General features: G+C 42.3%; 1 protein-coding gene across 3 annotated transcripts in view; it reads right to left on the bottom strand.

Annotated features, from left to right (window-relative positions):
• Positions 1-21,854, bottom strand: part of Rop (Syntaxin-binding protein Rop) — an 81,514-nt gene extending 59,660 nt beyond the window's left edge. For 2 of the 3 annotated variants that reach the window (XM_075693864.1, XM_075693871.1), the window contains exons 1-7: positions 21,713-21,854; positions 20,770-20,901; positions 20,491-20,567; positions 14,509-14,587; positions 14,287-14,390; positions 10,784-10,932; positions 5,592-5,676 (exon numbers count right to left, since the gene is read on the bottom strand). In XM_075693864.1, the coding sequence (XP_075549979.1) occupies positions 5,592-5,676; positions 10,784-10,932; positions 14,287-14,390; positions 14,509-14,587; positions 20,491-20,567; positions 20,770-20,901; positions 21,713-21,740 (654 nt within the window). In that variant the 5' untranslated portion in view covers positions 21,741-21,854. The remainder of the gene's footprint in view (positions 1-5,591; positions 5,677-10,783; positions 10,933-14,286; positions 14,391-14,508; positions 14,588-20,490; positions 20,568-20,769; positions 20,902-21,712) is intronic. The other variant, XM_075693882.1, reaches the window with a different exon arrangement.
• Positions 21,855-21,934: the final 80 nt, after the last annotated feature.

Below are 21,934 nucleotides of genomic sequence, written 5' to 3'. Positions count from 1 at the left end.
CTACCTTTGGCAGCGCTCGAAGCGTGAACGACAGCTCACAATGAATGATTATTCCTTTTTACTCTATTCTAATGCACACATCTTTTATAAGTGGTTCATAAATTGCCTACACATTACAATCACATAAAAAGCCAACATTGCATTAACAGCATTAGCAATGGCCTATCGTTGGGAGTCAGCGCCATCGCAAGATGAAAGCAGATCCAAGTTTTTGCATACAATGGTGACGAGGACCGACGCACCACTTTCAGGCTTTAACTATGAAGGCTCATTCCCAAGATCAGTTATTTTACAAGTTAAGGTGGCAGCAACAGAGTCACACTGAATGTTTTTTTTTACTTAATATTTATTTATTCCTCAATTTATTTATACAAATATATACAGCACCCAAATTGGGCATTATTGTAGGGGGGAACAATATATATATGGTACAAAACTACGAGGGACGTTCCGAAAGTATATTTGTCTTTTTTTTTTTTTAAGAGAAGATAGTACACCAGGTGAAACAAACAATCGCCGTAAGAATCCACGCCCGCTGCTAGTTCAATGACCAAAGGAGCATCTGTGGTGCAGGAATGACGCATGTGCAGAGCGCCGGAGAATGAAGAGTAGCAGCAGACCAGCTTGCTCGAGGTTATTAGAGTACAAATCATGATGGCAGAGAGATGTGTGCTGACAAGGTCATCGTTGGAAGTGCACGCAGTTACATATCCGATATGAATGGGCACATGTTCCCTGCATTGAAAGCTGCACTCCCGGGATGTCACTTCTAAACCAATGCAGAGGTGGGGCAGGTTGTGCGACAATTTCTTGCATTTCCGGGCAACAAGTTTTATCTGAGTGGTTTCTTCAAACTGATTGCACGCTATTACAAATGTTTCAATATCGGTGGCGACTATGTGGAAAAATAGCGCAAGGTGAATAGTTTGTGATGCCATGGTGTATTTTATTTTGGCAGTAAAGTTTCCGTGTGAAAATAAATTATGAAACTTATTTTGGAATGTCCCTCGTAAGTGCGATCTGGAGAGGCATACGAACACTATTGTTTTAGAAATCATAGGTGATCAGTTGTCATATAGCAAGACATGTTCTTGCAGCAGTGTAACAAAAGAGGAGGATGGTGCAGTGACGATACGAATTTCACTCCACTATAGTATGAGGACAGAAAGCATATTTGAAAACATTAATACGCATTTATACTGGCATATCTTCAGGACATGATCTATTCTTCCTGATACATGTGCAGGGTATTTGAGGTATTCTTGTTTATTCCAGTTCTGCCATTAAAAATATTGTAATATAGTGAGATAAGAGTATAGGAACGGCAGCATTTTACTTCTTGCACAGATCACTACAAAGCACTACAGGCTATGCTTGTTACAATGGACCCGTGTACAAGACTTTCAGATATAACAGACCATATTTCAACCTTATTTTGCTCTACCTATTTTATTGATGCAATGAATCTCGCTTTTAATGGACCACGCTACAACAGACTATTGGCTACAGCGGACAAAATTAGTGGCAATTTTTGTCGAAATCGGGCACATAAAATAGACTTTTGCCGTGTTGACACGGGCTAGCAACTGACTTGCAAGTGTCAGCCAACGATCGCGCCTCAATATCATGTGCGTGAGGGAGGGAGGAAAGTAGGGCAGAAGCGCGCCGTCAATCCCACGCGAGGCACGGGGGGGAGGCGAGGGAGAGGGGGGTTCAACTCTGGTGGCTACTGTTAACGGTGCGTCCGCACAGGCCCTGTATCTTGAAAGCGATCTGTGATGTGGACAAAGTGCGCGCGCGCGCGGGTGTCCTATATTGAAGGCAATCTGCTATGTCAACAAAGTGCGCCGTGTGCCGCTAGCTTCATATGCACTGTGCTTTCAATGTTTAGCCCGCATTGAAGCGCGAGACAGCACGAAGGCCAATTCGCTCGCTGTTGCTGCCGTGCTTCCTCACTCCAATGTTCTGATGGTGACTTTCCACGGTCATCAAGCGAGATATGTTCACGTTTACCTGTGCGCGCGTGACACAGTGCTTGTCAATTTAGTTAGTAAGCTAATGTTTACAACTTTATACGGCCGACAAAACTACTATCCTTACTTCGCATAGCTGTCTACTAATTTGAAATCGCAATCACTGCTTCGCCTTTCGGGTGAAAATGCAACTTTTTTGTTTGTTCACTTTGGATGTTTGTTACTCCCTCCTTGCAATAACGCTGTTACATATCGCGACCAAAGTTTCCTAAGTGAGGCGTTTTGGATAAAACTGACATTTCTGGGGGGATTATCAGGGTCTGTTGTAACGACAGTCGACTGTACTACCTATATGCATGGAATCAATCTAACGCAGAAATTTATTAGGGAGCTGAAGAGCCATGGTTTCAACTCTGAAAAGAAGGATAACTCAGGGGCCCAATTTTCTTTTACTCAAAACCATATGAAGCCAGCCAACCGACAATGAAGTTAAGGAAAGCACAGGGGAAACTATATTGCTGTTTTTAATTGGAGTGCAGAAATAAGGCAAAGGGAAATGAAAGTGGACGAAAAAACAACTTGCCACAAGTGGCGAGTGGGAGCATCACGCACACCGTCCGAATTATGCATGCATTACTCTAACACTTCAGCTACAGTGACAGCTATTCCCACATCCACATTCATGGGTATTTATGTATGTGTAGAAGATGTAAACCCAGGGAGCCCGCACCATTCATGGCCATGACAATGAATGTGGCACATCCAGCTGACTGCTGGCATCATGTAGTATGTGACGCCTTGCTATGCAATGAATGAGAAGAAAGGTAACTAAGGGGCGCTATTTTTCCTCAATTTCATGTAGGTTTTTTTTTTTCTATTTTCAGTAGTACCTTGTAGATAAAACTATGCACTTTAATGTAGGATTCTCAGAGTGAGTTTGCCTCATAATTTATTGTGCTTAAGGTAGACATCTACAGTTCCATGTAAATACAGCAGCAACGAAAGAAAAGTAAGCTTTTTTTTAACTTACGCTACTGAAAATATAAGAATTGTGAGGTTTTTGCAAGGATAATAATTCAATATTCTGACGTTGAGTTATTTTCTGTCCAACAGTGAGATGCACCCAGGCTACTTCTGCTGTTTCTACAGGAGGGGTGGCAGGGGCATGCAGCAGCACCAGGAGAACCACTTTTCAGTAAAAGGTCCCCACACATAATGCATCCACATGAAAAGAAAAATTTTTTTAAAATTAAAAGTGCAAAATAACTTACAAAAAATAAAACATACACGACAGTGGTTAGGACGTACATATTTATGTGATATCGCATGGGATGACCATCTAGTTATTTCATTACGGTGTCTCACCAGAGCATGTCACCAACTTCATACCTGCCAGTCTGTGAACATTAAAATTTGTAAAAGAACCAGTGGACGCAACATTGAGGGGGAAATAGTATGCCTTTGTTTGTCTTTAAAGCTCGTCCTGAACACACGCTTTTTGTGGGATACATATGTACTTTATTATGGATGATTTATCTTTAGACTCGGCACGAAAACGGCAGCAAACTTGGAACAGCAAAGACCGACAAGCAGTATATTGTTTTTAGATCCCAACGACTCTTTAACAGACTTTGCTATTGCCAATTTCCCCTGCTTCAGGAATTTGTCTGTATAGAATTGCCCAAAGTTGCTTGAAACTTGTCTGACATCTTTTCACCATCACAAAATTTCCAAAGGAAGGCTTTGGAGACAGAGCAAATTTTTTTTTTTTCGCAAACCGAATTCATTTGCATAAAATTGGATTCAGCATACGTAAAATTGTAAACTAGCCCAAATCTGTTTGAGCAAAGGCACTGCTTCTTGTGCCTTTCAGAAATCACAGCATGGATCACATTATGTGTGAAGACATTACTAGGTAGGAAACGGTGCAAAAAACTGCTTTACCAAAAACTGACAAGTAAAAATGAGCTGTTCTTTAATGCAAGATGGAAGGCAAAAAGATATTATTACTCAGCATATTTTACGAACTTGGGGCCTAGTCATGCACTCTACTGCAAAAAAAGAAGTAAAGAGGAGCCAGTCATTGCCATTAAGGGCTGGCTAGCCTTTTACTTTTTTACAGGAGACTGCACAGCACTCAATGTGTATGTGTATTAACACACTTTGAGGCAGTGCCCAGTGTATCTGAAAGTGACCCGATTCCCCACGGTGCCATGAAAGACAAAACAGCGGGTATGTCTTGAAAGCAAGAGATGCAAACAAATACAGTAGAACCTTGTTGATACATTTCCATTATGCATGTTTTCTTGATGCCAATGTTCGCAATTGGGAACACAAAAAAAAATGACCCAATAAAGTTACACTCATTTTTTACCGGTTCATACGTTCCCGCAAAACAATTTTTCAGCACTAACGTTCTGTACATCGCCAAACTGCGATAGTATGATACATTTTCCGGCCACTAGACTCCATGTAAACAAGGAAATGCGCGAGGCACGCGCAATCAAAAACAGTATATAGCTGCCCGCCACGGCAGCTTCACCCTGATACTCACCCACCCGTTTCTCTGTTTCTTATTTTGGTACCAGCAAATCGTCTCCGGGGTCGTCGCAGGTGGCATTCACAGCTATCACCGCCAATCCTATTGCAATAAGCATCTTCGCCTATCTGTTTCACAGCGTGTGGTGCCATCGGAAGCATAGTGCATGGTTTAATGGGCAATAACCGAAACTCACCACTGTTTCCTACTACAGACTGTGATTGTATAAGTTTTCCAGCTGCTAGAGACCATGAGAACAAGAAAAGGCGCGAGACGCGCGCGATCGAGAACAGTGTATAGCCGCCCGTCTCACGTGGAAACGAACGGCACGCACAGTTTATTTTAGTACCAGCAAATCTCTGCCTGGGTCATCGCATGCCGCATTCACAGCTATTGCCGCCAAACCTATTGCGATAAGCATCTTCACCTATCTGTTTTACAGCACGTGGTGCATAGTGCCATTGATAGCATACTGCACACTTTAGTAGACAATAATCCAAACCTGTGGCTGTGGGCATTACGTTTCGCTTCGGCAGTATCCGGCGTCGCCCACCAGCTAAATTTCGTTTCGGTTTTGTGTCGCCCTCTTGAAACACCACGCAATACGAAAACAACAAAACGCATCTCAGGCCGCCGGAGCACCACCAGCTCAGCGAAGATTGGCGTCTGGCGCAACAATCCGCGCAACGCTTCGCATTACATAGATGTCCCCAATAGTTGAGTCTGTCAAAATTTTTTAGTTACTTCGGATCGTACGCTTTCGCGGTTACTATGTTTTTCTCGCAGGTTTTCCAAAACGTATGAATGAAGTACTAATGTAAGTGCCATGTATTCTTGTACAGTGGTACCGAGACTATCAGTTTCTTTTTACAGCTATTGCCAGTGGATATAAAAGTCATCCAAAGCTTAGTTCTGAAAGCTAAGAAAGTGTTGAAAAAAACACAACCTGAGATGTGGACTTGTGATTTACTAGTCGACATCTTGATATTAAAATAACAGAATTAAACCCGAAAGCTTAATTCTGTGATGTTAATATCAGGACAAGTTTGCATTTACTGCACAAAATAGAAACCACTTACTTCTCCCATGGTCGGTTCATCTGCCTTGTATGCATCCAGTCTTTGATACAACATCTGTGCCAGGTCCACGTTGTGATCAAAATCACTGAAAAATTAAACCACCAATACTACATTTACACTGAAGGTATGTCGGATGCAACAAGCCAGACTTCCTGCTGAGGTAGTGGTCACATGGGCACATGCAAACACACAAAAATGGCAGTTTTAGGTGAAGCAATACACAGATATATCAAAGGAATACTAAGTATAATTATGATGACTGATGTCTACTAGGATTACATGAATACTCAACCTTTGAAACACAAACACTTTTTGCCATTCAATTAGTACAGTTTGCTGTTCTCAGCATTTCTGAAGATTCCACTCACGGTTGAATTGTACGACATACAACTTACAAAGCATGCGCAGTATAAAGAAAACTGCGGCTTCAAGCTTACATTTCAGCATGCCCTATCTTATTCAGAAGCACTTGCCTCTTTCTAAAAAGTCTTTCCTGCAGGAAAGTATTTTTTGCTGCATCTACAGCTACTGCAGGGAGCTTTGTTGATATGATACACTAAACCACTGTAAATGACACTTACTGCTTTTCTTTTGAGCTAACCTGTAGTGAACTAACTGAGCACAAACTGTTTTTAGAATTCATTCAGACTTCTCTCAATTTACTTGACATTAAAGGGGCACTGAAACCGTTTTTGACCACAGCAAGAAAACATTCCCTATCTGAAGACAATAGTGCAGTGAACATGCGAGCCAAATATTATAACACCACAAACAGCAGGGAGCCTACAATCTCATACAATATAGATAGCTTGCTCTCTTCTGTGGCTTTTTGAGGCCCCAACTCCTTTTTCTGCCCTATGCTACATCAGCAATGCGGTTACAGCCAATGTGACAGCCCATAGGTGCCAGACAGTGGGAGATTGCATCTAACCATTACTTGCCAGCAAAAGCTTACGCAAACATGAACACCCTTCCAGGTCATCTAGGAAATGAGGACGTTGCAGTTATTAACATGTCCTGCCCATCCAATCAACACCCCTTTGTAACTCTCGGGCACCTTTGTCAGACGTCAATCTCGAAAGGTTACCATAGGTACACGACAAAAAGAAGTAAAAAGAAATGAAAGCGAGAGGAACGAGTGGTAGGCAGGACATTACAATCGACACTGCCTCAAACAGGGAAAAAAATAAACTAAAACAATGACGCAAAAAATAATTACGCGACACATAACATAATGAAAACAACTGAATCAGGTGTTTTAAAACACAATTATTACTTTTCTATCAATATTCATGCCCTGAATTCAGTAATTAAAAAGTTCAATAATTAACCACATATATTTGTCGATAGTTCAATTTTTTTTAAATCCTCCCGGTGCGGTAAGTCTCTGCTGACAGAATACCATTGGTTGCGTCCTCGTATATTCTATATTTTATTTTTAAGAGCTTAGCTAACATTAGCTGGGACGCCCTGTATATTCAGTTCCCAGTTTGAGAGAAATCAGTGGTCATTTACAACCTTACATTACCAAAAACCAACCTTACTTTCTATTGTGCATCTAATCATATTTGTTTCCTCAGTAGTCACTGCTTTAGCACACAAGTAGTGGTAACTTCCAACATGCAGCTTGATTACATATCACCCAGTAGAACGCAATTTTACCTCCAAATGCTTTTAAATGGTACTATCCACTGTGCAAAACATAAATATGCTTTACTAATTTTTGAATCCCCTCTGTCCCTTCCTATTCCTCCCATGTTTTTAGAAAAGATGAAAAAGATATCCACTACATAATTTGATTTTACAAGGCAATTATTGTCAAGCACTTATGTTTCAATAACCCCACAACACCCAACATCATTTTTCATTTGCTCAATTTGAAACCTCCAAATGCTGATTTCAGCGTGATAACGTTAATGCAAAACCCACCAGTGTTATTGACACACTTAAAGGGATACTAAAGGTTACTATGAAGTCACGTTAAAGTGATAAAGCAATGCTCTAGAACGTCTAAGGCGTCAATATAATCACGAACAGAGCATTAGTAACCGAGAAATTGAGGTAAATGCATGACACGATTTGAGACTCCCCAGCGACATTCCGGTACTAGCCCGATGACGAAGGCACTCCTTATCATAGTTTATGTCACTAGTACTCAACTACTTGTACTAAAAAGATCATTTCATTAGATTATAAGACGGAAGAAAATGCTACTTGTCTACTGCTGTTCGATTCTAAGAAAAAATAACACTTTGACGGTACCCTTCAGTAGTACGGGTGGTCGAAAGGTTTTTACTCGACTCTGCGCACTCGACTCTGCGCCACGCGCGCTTTGAAGTTTCAGTTATTTCGTTATCACGTATTGCTGCGCTGGTTCTGCTGGCTCGTGAAACTTGCATTTGGAACAAGCAGCGAGACTGCCACGTCTATGATATGTTGTGGGATGCGCAAACGGTCCGCGGAACTTGGCCAAGGGCAGTTGCAGCGGCGAATCCAACGTTACTTATCACTGTGTGCCAACGAGTGAACCTCTCCGTTCTAAGTGGTTAAGTGTTGTTCCTCTGCCACAGCGCTTTGGCAAAGAGCTGAAAATCGCATAGTGTGCTCGCCACACTTTCTCCCAGAGGATTATGAGTTCAACACTGACGTACTGAAATCATGTGGAGTGCCTTTCAAAGCAATGCTTTCCCGTAGCGCTGTTCCGTCGGTCTTGCCTGCATTCTCCGAAGCGCAAGAACAACTGCAGGTCGAAGACCGGGCTGTGAGTGCGGCATTTGGTTTTCACAAAGGAAAAGCTACAAATGTGCGAATATGTACAGCCATGACATACAATTGCCATCGTAGTAGTACGCAATGACGCCGGCAGCACGAGCCCTCAGCAGCAGGTCACGTTCATCAGTGCTTAAATCGCTGAAGTCGAGCCCAGCATTGCGAGCCAATGTGTCGTTGTCAGGGTCGTCCATTGCAATGAGCGTCAAAGTTGGTGTCATAAAATAAAGAACCAGCTTATCGTCGCGCGCTTTCCCTTGCGCTAGCCACCATAGTTCCACTTTAGCGCTGCTGTCGGCTCTGTCTTGGCTCTGTTTCTGGCCGCGCGTTTGCGTTTTGTGCAGAAAAGCCGTAGCGCCGTTTGCGGGCGCTGTTTCCCTCACCAACGGTGCAATGTCAATATGAGATCATGACGTCACCACTCCTCGATCGGAGTGCGGGCTATTTGAACTGCGCTAGAGGTACGCGGACGCTTAATAACGCATTTTCTCTTAAAATAAGTCTCTTCTTCGCACGAAACAAGCGTTTCGAGGTTTCTGGGATGGTATTTAAACAGTCCACGTTGACTTAATATTAACCTTTAGTGTCCCTTTAAGTAAACTTTCATTTGTGCATAGCTCCACAAAAACAATAACTAATTAATTTTAACTCAACATTTCAATTTTTAATAAGAATGTACTCTCCATGGACAGAAATAAAGGTGACCAAGTTGTTCTAATTTTCCTTGATGTCGAATGGCGTTTGGGCTTTGTGGGGTACTTCAGTGTTTCGAGTACCACCCATAATGTTTAAATCCCAAGGCTACATATAGGGAACCTTGAAACTTTTACTAAAGTATTTTTGCATTTCACTCTCATTCAACTGCAGCAACGATGACATAGAACTGGCCTTGGATGCCTGTTCTCTGCAGCACAACAAGCCTTTGAGCCACCACAGTCACTTCAATAACATACACTTTCTTAGATGGTCGCATGTACTCTGTGCTCATTTTGTATTCACCATATTGCTATGTCTATTTGTACTTTTTGCTGACACATTGTAGTTATTGTTGCCATAACCAACATCACATGCTCTATGAAGTAAATCTTGTGTGCTGCACATCATGCTCAATAGTGTGCTTCATCCTCATTTGTTTGATTCAAGAGATAACCCCTCAGCCAACCTAAATAAATAAATGATGTACTTCCCTTTCCCCAAAATCCATAAACAGTATAGACATGATTCACAATCTATAAAACACTTTTGAAGTTCAGTTTTCTCTTTTACCAGTGATGCAAAATGATAAGGCGCAGCATCGGACAACCACAGTGCCCAATAGAGTCTCCCCAGTTCCTTTTTACACTGAGCAACTGTCACACCAGCCAACCTTAAAACCTGAAAGAATACTACAGTCGAAGCTAAAAAAATATTGAAATTAGTAGGTTAAAAATAATAAAAATGGCTTGACTGACCAAGATGTGTATTTTGTTAAAAAAGTTTCACTTTAGTCTGCACGGACACTGAACACGCACTCTGGTCTGTAATCGCAACTAGAATGATCTGGGCCACAGACAAAAAGAATTATTTATGGAGTTTAATTATGAAATATTCACAGCCAAAATTTTGGCCACCTGTATACATTGGTTTTATGAGTGGATGGCACTGCTGTGGGTAGGTCGGAATAACCAAGCAGGTATGAAAAAAATAAGGTTCTGAAAAATTGGTTGTGAACTGTATTTATATTCTACTGAAACTGGTTTTGCAAAGTGGACAGAAATGAAACATTGCAAAAGTATTGGTGTCAATATGGCAATTGTAAACAAGCTCTAAAAATTTGGCATTTTGCAATAGAATTGTAAAAAATGGTAGGGGTCAAATGTTAATGTTACATTTGGTGTCAGCACTGTGCATCACTCGGACCATCTACAACAGAAAACCCTACTTGCCCCTTGCTCTCACCCTTGTCCTGCACAATGTCCCGTGGCGAGGGGAAGTGGCACCATTGGCTTCCTCACCAGTACTCTCCGACCTCAGCAGTGGTGCACCACTGGTGACCACAGAATTCACTTCCGGATGTTGCCACCCTCAAGTGTCACAGCCGAAGACAAGCAAAGCTTCATGTTTCCGCCCCGTAGTGAATTTCACTGCCATTCAGCCAAGTTTTTTTCCAGTGCCATGGAAGGCCTCATTAAGGATGGACTATGAATAACCATACTATATGCCAAAGTGCAATCACCTATATGTCATCACAGTATCTGCTGCCTAAACGCTGTGATGTGTAGCAGCTGAAGGTAGTGGGGACCTCCCAGAATTTTTTCTTTTGTCAAAACTTTAGAATCTGTGCTCAAGAATGTTTCCCTGTAATAAGTTCTTAAAGTAAAAAAATACTAAACAAGCATATTTTAGCCAACACCAGTTACTGCAAAAGGTACACTGAATCTTACCTCCTGTACCGCAGAGATGGGTATTCGCCCAGTGTTGCACACAATGTTGCCACTTGCTCCGCAATGCGTTCCAGGTTGGAAGTGCGTTCGTTGATGCGGTTTGGATTGTAGTAGAATTGGAATGTCTCTGGAGAGTCCAGAGAGAAGACCTGCAAGGAGTGCATTTGCAATGAAAATAAACCATCTAAGAGAAAGAAGAAGCTTTTTCTTCACAATATAGAGAATAAGTGTTTCGATTGGCCCAAAGCATACATTGCTCCAGCAGGAGATGCCAACTTGTCAATCAGGAGAATGATAACTGTGGGCAGTCCGTTCATCCTAGTCAAGAGTTTACCATCCTAGTCAAGAGTGTAACTCTCCCCCTACCATGGGGAAAATGCGATTTTTTTTTCTTAAGGAACTACTGCACTCAATATTTTATGTAACATATAAACAAAAACCAGAATGAATGCATTTTTCCTGCATATCAGTTTTATTAATGAGCTGTATGGCATAAAAGAGAGAAATCGTCACAATCAAGATTGTGGAATAAACTTGAAAAGAATTTGTAAAGACCTGCTTGCAACAACTAAGAAAGAAATGGAACAAAAATTTATGATCTACAAAATCTATTGCCATCTTATAGGCACTATCTCCCAAAAAAATTTAAATTTTTCATTGAACAGGTATTCCACTACAAAAATTTAACTGCAAGTACTACAGTTGGGCATGCCGGTCTTCGGCTGCCGATGTTCCGGGCTGGTTCACGTCGTTGTCCCTCTCGGAGTCAAAGTCCGACGAAAAGGAAGCATCCTCAGACTCGCTGCTGCTCGATCCATAGATAAAATCAGCTGCAGACACAGCAGAATCGCGAGACCTGCAATCTTTCGAAGCGCGTGCGCCACTACCGGAGGCGTCAATTTTTGCATTCAACTGACAATCGCGAAACTTCGGAGCACGTTCAAAAATTAACGCCTGGCGGGAAAAGACCTATAATTGCTTAGAAAACAAAAATATAGTTCTCCGCCTTCCCATTCGATGGTGCAGCGCCCATGAGTGGCGCGGAAGGTCTCCAAAGCAGTATTTCAGACCGTCAGGCGGTCATTTCTGCTTTCTACTTTGAGGATCACGAAAACTTCGCAGCGCATTCAAAAATCACCGCCTGGCAGGGAAAAACAAGCAGACTGCTCAGAAAACAAAAAAAAATTTTATTTTTTACGTCCGATAGCACAGCGTGTTTACAAGCAGCGCGGAAGGTCGCCAAAGCGGCGTTTCAAACCATCGATAGCGGGCCAACGATGCCCAATGGGCATGGTAGGGAAAGAGTTAAGAAAGCTACATGAGACAGAAAAGACAAGCAAGGCAGTTGTGACCTGAATGAAATTATGCTTTTGGAAAAAGGTTGAGAAAGCCGAGGATCTCGAGGTGGTTGAACCTTCCACCACTCACTCAATATAGGAAGGTGCCAAGCAACTAATAATCTATTACCACATGATGCATAAGTGTCAAGCTGCTGAAATCTGCAACATGTCCACAATGCATTACGTACATAAACATTGTATAAAGGGTGTTTTTTTTAGCTGCACCAAATTTTTTAAAAATTGCCTATGGCAGATAGCACAGTTCTATCCCTTGATCTAAATTACTCGATGAGATGGCCATTACTTCTACAAGAGAGCAAAATGTTTAACTGAATAATTAATGTAGTTACACTAACTTTTTAATTCATTGCTTTACGCCACATATTTTAATCTAGGAATTATAGCTGCTGAGTTCACATAGTGAATGAACTCTATGGACAGCACCAGTTCCGAGATATTAATTTTGAACGTGTCCGTCGAAGTGCAATGCGATTACATCAATTATTCAATTGAACATTTTCATTTCTCGCAGAAGTAATGGCTGCCTCACAGAGTAATCTAAATAAAGAGTTAGAATTGTGCTATCTGCCATAGGCAATCTTTAAAAAATTTGGTGCAGCTAAAAAAAAGAACACCCTGTATGGTGTCCATTGTAACACACATACGATTCATTTTCAGTTTGTTGTAAGTTTAGAATATAATATTTAGCATACAACATACAAAAAAAAGGGCTTTGATGTGAGTGCACCTCCTTAACATTATACGATCCAGAGTTAATTTTTGTTCATTTTCAGATTTTTTAAAAATGCCACCCAGGCTCTCAAGCCACATGTTGATTAGAGCATAATTTTATTTATTTATTTTTAATAGAAGTAAAAATATTTTGAACTTCCCAGTTCTTTCATTTGTATAACGGTTACAGGCCAGATAATAATGAGCCTAATTCCTCAATGTAGTTTGTGCCTGTTACCATAGGCACTCCATTCAAGCTCCATTGTGTTTGTATTTGTTTATTTCTAGGATACTGCCACTACCCAGTTTGAATGCCAAGGCATAGGGTATAAAACATGTAGTGAAGACAGAGGGAATAAAGGTAAAATAATTAAGAACACAATACACTAGAGTAGTGAGCTGATACTGCCGCTACAATGTACTCAACTAGGCCAGATTGCCTACACTGCAGCTGACATCAGCCACTCAGGAAAGTAATCACGTGAAGAACGTGCAAGCCCCTGCGTATCGCAGCATTGTCTGCTTGATCTCGAGCAGCCATCTCAAGCGCTGTCTTAAGCACCAGTGTATACCTCATGGCTCCCACTCTAGTGCCAATTACTGTACAGCATACAGCACACCTTTACCACATGCAACTGCAGCTGCAACCAGGAAGTGCGTGTGTTGGTGCAAAGAGTTAAAAAATATGGTACATTTTACCTTGGACAAGAGACCAAGCAAATGATTAAAGCAAGCGACCAAGCAAAATAAACATGAAAAAGCCAGCAGGACCCAGCACCAGCATACAGTCATGACTAAAGAAGCACAGCAATATTCAATAGTTCTGAAATCTGTCACATCACACCGAATGCAATGTAAATGCTGACAATGCCACAAGATATCATTTACATCTACTACTTCCAAGACTAAAATAAGAGTGTGACATGAATTACAGCGTATAGGTGTTGTAAAGCTAGCACGGTAACGGCCAGTGGTCAGCCATAGTCGTAGCTTGACACATACTTAATGTTCAGTTCCAGCGAAGACCAAATTTAAAGGTACGAGCTAATACTTTCACCTACATTTTTTTCATTGCCTCATAGCACAGTCACTTTAAAGCTTATAGACTATCTTCCAGATGAGAATATGGTGCATAATACGTTACCCATGAGAAATAAAAAGGTTTATACAACACCTGTACAATGCAACAATTAGAGCCCTCACCAGGATTAACTTTAGCAGAAGTGCATCTCTACAGCCATGGTTGCTGCTGGGGTAGAAAAATTCACATTTCTTATATCTGGCTGCTATGTGCCACAGGTTCATTTGTTTTTATCTGAATATGACAAGGTACAGAAGAGGCACTAAGTGACAGTATAATTTTGAGTTCAAGGATACTTTGTCACACAGATGAAGCTCAACTATACGCAGCACTAGACAAAGAGCACCCACCTGACTTTCATATGGCAGAAAAGCAATGTTGACTTCTTTCAAAGTCTTTATTACTTTTGCCATAGGTGATTTGCATATATCTGTGAACAGGTCATCTGGGCATTCTGAAACAAAAAGCACACAGCAATGTGGTCAAGGTGAAGGATGCTACATAATATAAAAGATACAAAATGAATCTAGAATTATTGTTGAATTGTTCCACCAGAGGCTTCAAACACTCACTTTCTGTGAAGAAAATGTGTGCACACCGGTACATGTGTCGGGCTGGTGTTTGGAAGTCCGACATCAAGGCACGAACTGACTGAAATATAAAGAAAACTGCCACATAAGCACCAGTATCAACACAGTGACATAGACAAAAATGGAAGATGGAACAAAATCATGTCGAAACATGTTTTGACCACTAGAAAGTACCACTAAGTATCTTTCCCTACATTGCCAAGATTGTAACTGCACACCAGAGTTAGATGAATGCGCGATATTGTACAGGCATAAGAATGAAGATACGCGTCTTATGGTAGAGGCATGGCATATCTATAATGGTGGAAGTGCGTGCGTGAGTCAGCATTTGATTACTTTACGTAAGGAAGAGATTAAGTGCCTCAACAGTTATCTCTCACGTAGACCGGCACATGTACCCGACTGACACGTGGTGATACCATTCCTGAGCTTGCGCAGATGAGTTTTGTGTCTTCTTTCTTTTTTCACCTCAGTGCTCCCTTCAGTTGATAGTCGGCGTTCGTGTTGTCCACGTCTCTACTCTTGTGTCCTGTCTGCACGCCTCACCTCTTTTTTGCATAATGAATCCTTACCAACTAGCTCAGCTTTCTGTTGTGCTAAGTATTAACAAGCAGGTTCTTCTTGCTCAGGTAGAGTGTCAATGATATATGCAGTGCAAGCATCATACATCTGAAAACTTAATACACTTTAGCTCAGCTGATTCATCTCTTTAGCAGCAATACAGAGCACCATCCCTAAGACTTGACCTCCCCAGGTGCAACAATAATGGCGACTTCCGAGTCAACACTAATGAAGCACGTTATATGCATGATTATCGTAAGCTACCACGGGCAGTCAGCCTACATCTGTACAATGAAGTACACAGTTTATTTTTTATTTAACAAACTTTTGTTGCCAGTGATTAATCTATATGCCCATGCCCCCACTGTACATTGCATTCAACTGCCGAATGCACCACACACAAGGAATCCTGACAAACGGCAACTAAACATGGTGTCTAGTGGTCATTTCCTTTCAGTCTCCAAAGATGATGTCACTACAACTCCAATTACTTCCTTTCCTAAATTGTATACTTGAGTGAAGACTTCCACCACCATAAATATAGTAAAACGCATGAACCACCACCACTGTCATATCATAAAGAGACCCTGAAACGATTTTGAGGATTTTGTATGAACATACCGAGTCGTTAGGGTACGTCCTTCTGATCATTAAGTGACACATGAAGTGCTCTGCATAAAGCATGCAATTTACTATAAGGTCTTAAAAATCTGTATCGCTACTGATTGCAGCGGCGCTGCTTCCCCGAGTTTTCAGCCGCTCCTTCCCGACTGACATAGTGACCCCAATTGACGTCAGTTGGGCGAGATAACTGACTGGCTACCCAAGTTGCGTCATTGATAACTTTTCTAATTTTATAATGAACAAATGCTGTTTGTAACAGTTGGAATGTTGGTTAATTTGTTTCCATAAAGAAAATAAGAGAAAGTGAATACACAACGAAAATTTATCCCAACACTCAAGCCCTTCCAACACAAAGCAAGTGTCATCTGCTTGTGTTACAACGTTCTATGTGCTGACAGGAGCTGCGTGGTCAGTGCTGATCTCAAGCTTTTTTTTCGCAAGTACTATGGATCGACCTTGTTATGTTGCGGGCTGCAAATCTAGCGATCGGCAACATGTCAAGCTGCGACACTGTGTTCCTCTACAGGGCAACATGCAAGCGGAGTGGCTGCAGCGCATTGGGCTGTAGGTATCCGATTCACACCAGCATCTATGCGTTTGCAGCCGTCACTTCACGCTGGAGGGTTACTACCAAAATAGAGTTTTAGTGAGTCCGGTTTTGGCTAAACCAGTGTAAACACAAGTGCAAGCGGACTGGGTGTTTTACCGGATGAGCGGACATGCAAACATGAATGGCCTGCATGGTGAAGGCACAGAGCTCAACCAGACAAAAACAGCTTATATGACAGGGGCGTAATCGCGAACACATCAAATGTTTAAAATATTTTACACTTGGTTACAGCAATAGTAGCTCTATGTTTGGCTGGTTAAGCTCTGTGCCACCAGATGATTGCACCATGCAGGCCGTCCATGTTTACGCTAAACCCCTTCATCACAGATGTAGTAGTACGGAGAGGCTTTAGTTTACCTCTCCGCCAATTCGTCAAAATGCCCAGTTCACCTGCAGTTACCTGAATACCAGGCACACTTGGTGCTGTGACAGAATGCTCCCAATACACGCTGCTGGGATAGCTCTTGCGGGGGATCGACAGCCAGGCGACTAGTGGAGAGGCGCTGGCTCCAAGACAACCGGGAGTAGACGACACGACGTCGCATATGACACAGAGCCAGTGACAGCAGAGCTTAGCCCCGATCACTCAGCGAATTAGTTAAAAAAAAGCATGACTAGGGAAAAGGGTAACCGTTAATCATCCATAGCTCTCTTAATATGAGATGCTTCACTTAAATTGTGGTGTGAATGTTTTACTGTAGCTGTACCCTATGCGTCTACAAAATTTATCCAAACCGTTTCAGGGACCCTTTTAAGTGGGAGACATACTTAAGGACAAGCCATGCACTCGACTTAAGTACTGACATGATATTTTCACACTATTTTTTTTAGTTAAATGAAGGCCCTAGTCCTCTAAATTTTAGAAAAAGATACCAGAAACCCTCAGAGCAGCCCGAATAATTTAATGTAATAGGTTTCCTACTGCCAGTTTCGGTTTTGTTTCCCAGGAAGTTGACGTGTCGTGACATCATGACGCAAATTCAAATTGAATTTTGAGGTTTTACATGCCAAAATGATGATATGATTATGTGGCACACTTTAGTGAGGGACTCCGTATTAATTTTGACAACCTAGAGTTATTTAACATGCACCCAATGCATGGTACATGGGTGCTTTTGCATTTCGCCTCTGTCGAAATGCAGCCACCCCACCCAGGATTTGATCCATGACCTCAGCCTTAGCAGTATAGCAACAAAGCCACTTCACCACCACAGTGGGTGCTATGAAGCAGGAGAAGGTCATGCGAGAGCAGGACATTGTGACACCCACCGTAGTAGCACAAGAGCTGAGAATGTGGGTTCAATCCTGGCAGCAGCAGCCACATTTAGATGGGAGCAAAATGCAAAAATATTCCTTTACTTAAGTTTAGGTGCATGTTAAAGAAACCCACGTGGTCAAAATTAATCCTGAGTCCACTACCACAGCTTGCCTCGTAATTAGGTTATGGTTTTGGCATGCAACACTCCAGAACTTGAAGGCACAACTAGACACTTTTGCAAATAATCATAGAATGGCCTCACTATTAAAGACGTCATCTCACAAATCTCATGCCACAAAAATGTTTCTACTCCTTCAACTACAAGTGGAGTTATCGCACCAATACTCTATTTTTTCTCTCCTTTCGTCTATGCTAGCATACTGAAAGCTACACAGTGGAGAAGCCAAGAGGGCAAAGCCCCAGCCAAAGGTTGAGTGTTGCAGTGGTGAAAGAGCTCATTGGGGCACCCTGTGGCGGCTGCTATAGACAGCATGCCATTGCCACCTCAAAAGCCACACGCAGCAGATGAAGCTACGCACAGTGCAGAGATGAAATGATTTTCCCGTCTTTTTAAAATTGCGGACATATATACTTTTCATTTATTTCACTCAAAATGAGAAATTATGTATTAATGAGAAAGCTCTTTCAATCACGAAATCAGTCAATAGCGTTGGTGGGCCAGCTGCTTTAGATGATGCTGCATGACAACTTAGCGGAAGTGAGAGCAAGCAATTTTTCGCTGTGTTTGGCAGTAGATTGTGAATCCCCTGCTGCATGCAGTACAGCACTATTTGCCTCACAGGTTCACGGCAGCCTCTACGACAAATTGGCAACATTCTCTTAGCATAAAGCGTTTTAGGGCCCCTGGAAAGCAACACATTTTGACATTTCCTTCGGCTTGCTTGGTTGCGTCCTATGCTGCTACTCATTCTGAGGCCCAATGTAGCAGCGTGGCAGACAACCGCGCAAGTTGGAGTGAGTGTCAAAACGTCACAATGCCCTGCTCCCATGTGACCACTTCCTGGGTGAAGACATCACGACACAGTAGAAATGAAACCAAAGCTGGCTGTAAAAAATGCTACCACATTAAATTACTTATTTCTGAGGTTTGTCAGTATTTTTTCTAGGGTTTAGAGGTCTCATACTTTCATTTAAAGCAAAAATTGAGTAAACAATATCATGTCAGTATGCCTTTAATGGGACACTAAAGGAAAATATTAGTCAAGCTAGATGGATAGATTATTTGTGTAGAAGTTTACCATTGGTTTCAGTGTGCCAATATGTCCCTTAGTTGAGTAGAAAACTGCCGTCAAAGGCCCCACTGCTGTTCCTCAATTTGAATCACTTGCACCAAAATGAGCACGAGCGAGTTTATGTAATCCCCACATGACCTCCCTCTATGGTGCTCTCTGTGAATCAGCCTGTGCTGACGTCACAGGCGGGGTGCAGTGATGATCAGAGTTAGGGTGAACACACGAGCACGTGACCACATTGCATGAAGCACCAGTGCAGCTAGCATGGCCGTATATGAAAGTGAACTTTTCACAGGTGCAGTGTTGCCTGAAGGCATGGCCTCGTATGTATAGATTTTGGGCTCGCCAAGCCTGTGTCACATTGAAGAGACTGACTTTCAGTAGCATATTGACGTCATGGTGAAGCCAGCCTTACGTTTGTGTACAGCATTTAAAAGGCTAGCGGGTTCACCAACCTGAGCCTTAATGAAGTGCACAGGTCTCGGTAAACTTTTCCATCACGAAAAAACAATCTGGCCCATCTTGTCATTTCCAGCTGTTCACGAAGACCATCAAATCCTTTCTTCTCAAGGCGAAACTGTTTGTTGATGCCGATGCAGTTCATTTCACTAAGAGTTTACATGTGATGTGCAAATGCAAGACTGGCTTTATGGCCACAACTATTCTTGTGCAACACTGCTGCGAGAGAAGTTTGATTCAATGTGCAAAGCTTTGGCATGCCCGAACAATTTAGAAGGCAAAACGGAGCTACATCTCGATACACCACTGCACATGCACCGCTTTGCTTCAATGCATGGCCACACTGGCGATCTGCGGAGCATGGCCACAAACTGGCACTCTCACCCTAACTCTGCTTATCACTGTACCATAGTTTACAACAGATGGCACCATTGCTTTTGCATTTTTGTTTTCTCAATAGAAATGACTAATACGATCACCGTTACAGATGCCTATCTTTCAATCTAGCTCGACTTAATATTTTCGTTTGGTGTCCTTTTAATGTGCAATCAATGCCCTTGAGTTCATTACTTGCAGGCCTGAATTCATAACAAGCACACAGAAATGACATTAAATGTGGCAGGATGCCATGCAGGTAGAGCTCTTGCTCTCTCATTTGAACACCATCACTCTAGCATCATCACTCTGGCCAGTTAAATCATGAACCATAATATGCAGCAGAACTGAAAGTTAGGAGAGTTGGTATTGAATCATGCTGTGGGTTGTGCGTTAAATACACAGACGAATGACACGAACACATACGTCACAAATTGTGCCTGTGTCGTCCGTGGCTTTCCTTCTTGTCCATGTGCTTATCATGCAACCCACAGCATCAACCATAACACTGAGGTAACACAGAAGAACACACAGGAACAGGGGTTTCATCATACTTCATGCCGCGCAGAAATTTTGAGGAGTCTGGACTGCTGCACTGATGATGCCTCTGCTTAACAGTAGGCAAATAAGCAAAATTTGCCTCCACTTACAACAACATATCTTCCCCTGTTACACATTTACGTTTGCAACATTTACAAGAGCACCGACAAAACCGCTATGCTCACACAATGTGACGGGCAAAATAAATTATATATATATATACAACTGTGTTAAGACTATTGTGACTGAACACACACACACACACTTTTTTTTCAGGAGCAAACCTTTTCTGTTGGGGCGATAAGATACACCGCTTCAATGTTTGGCAGAGGTTCTCGCTTCTTATTCAGATCTTCAACAACTGCATGGAAAAAAACAAGGGGGGGGGGAGGGGGGTTAGTTTGCTCTAAGCACCACTCACACTTACGACACTTTGGGCGAAGCAACATAATGAGGCAATTTCAACCAGCGTCAATCATGCAGCGAAGCATTAAATTTCATGCATATCTGGATGAGAAGTAGCAGAACGTTCAAAATACTGGAGACGGAACAGAAAAACTCACTCGTAATTCCTTCAGACGCGAGTTCGTGCATCTTGCAGCAGGCGGAGATCATCCGCATCCCCAGCTGATCAACCACAAGAACCTTCCATTCTCCCTTTTTCTTGACCGTGCGGATAACATCGTTCGTGATTTCTGAAAGACGGACAGCACACCAATAATCGTGTAGAAGTGCGAACAAAAGCGATTTTCGTCTTAAACCACGCTTCATTATCCCGTCAACTACTTTCTAGTGATAGCAGCAAACTAAACGCTACGAGCTGACAGCAAATGACCGCTACTCGTTATTTTCACAAGCACGCGACACGCTACGTTTAACAGACGACAACGGCGACCATACAAGCAACTTTCAGTTTGAAAACTGCCTTACAAAGCCAGATTCACGCTGAGAACCGGGTGAACGCATTGGCCGATGTAGTTATAAACAGGCGAGACAATAAGAAGGAATGGTGTAACGTAGTGCAATGAACGTTACAACTAACAATAGTGAATTTATTTTTCATTTACAAATTTTGGATGGCTGGCGCCGATCGAGCCAAAAATTCTGAGGAACCACAGCGAAGCTCCGCTCTTACACGCGAACACACCCCAGCAGCCCGGCGAAACTAACTATACTATCGTTTCCGATCACGAAACTACTCCAGTAAAGTCGCGATGAGCTAAACAGTGCAGTGTACGCTTGCCAAAGTTGATCAGATGAAACACCACTAGCTATAAATGTAAACAGTACGTCGGCAATCAGTCTTGATTGTGTGGGCGTCCGTCAAAGATGTAACAGAGCCAAGATGGGCGTGAACTGCTTAGGCGGTTTCTCATGCAGGCGCCTCACGAACTTCACGCAAAGCCACATTACGCAAAACTACTGTATGATAGCGACTCTTAAATGGGACACATAGGCCACCAAGTCAAGCATGATTTCCTGAACGGGAAAGTAAAGCTTACTTACTCAAGCCGACGACACTCTTCAGTGCCATTACACTGCCCTACTCGTCGTATCGTCAATAATGCGTCACACATCTGCGTCAAGAAAGCTTCCGACGCCAGCGAATCAGAACGCGGTGTTGCCGGTGCGCTAGTGCTCCGGTAGTAGCTTGCTTGCTGTTTTGAAATCAAATGCATAAAATTATTTTACAACAATTGCAGATAATGGTCCAAATATGTTTTAACG

The sequence above is a fragment of the Dermacentor variabilis genome, chromosome 1 (assembly GCF_050947875.1).
Source record: "Dermacentor variabilis isolate Ectoservices chromosome 1, ASM5094787v1, whole genome shotgun sequence".
Lineage (NCBI taxonomy): Eukaryota > Metazoa > Arthropoda > Arachnida > Ixodida > Ixodidae > Dermacentor > Dermacentor variabilis.
Note: the sequence above shows the minus strand (reverse complement) of the source record. Positions and strands in the feature narration are given on the sequence as shown.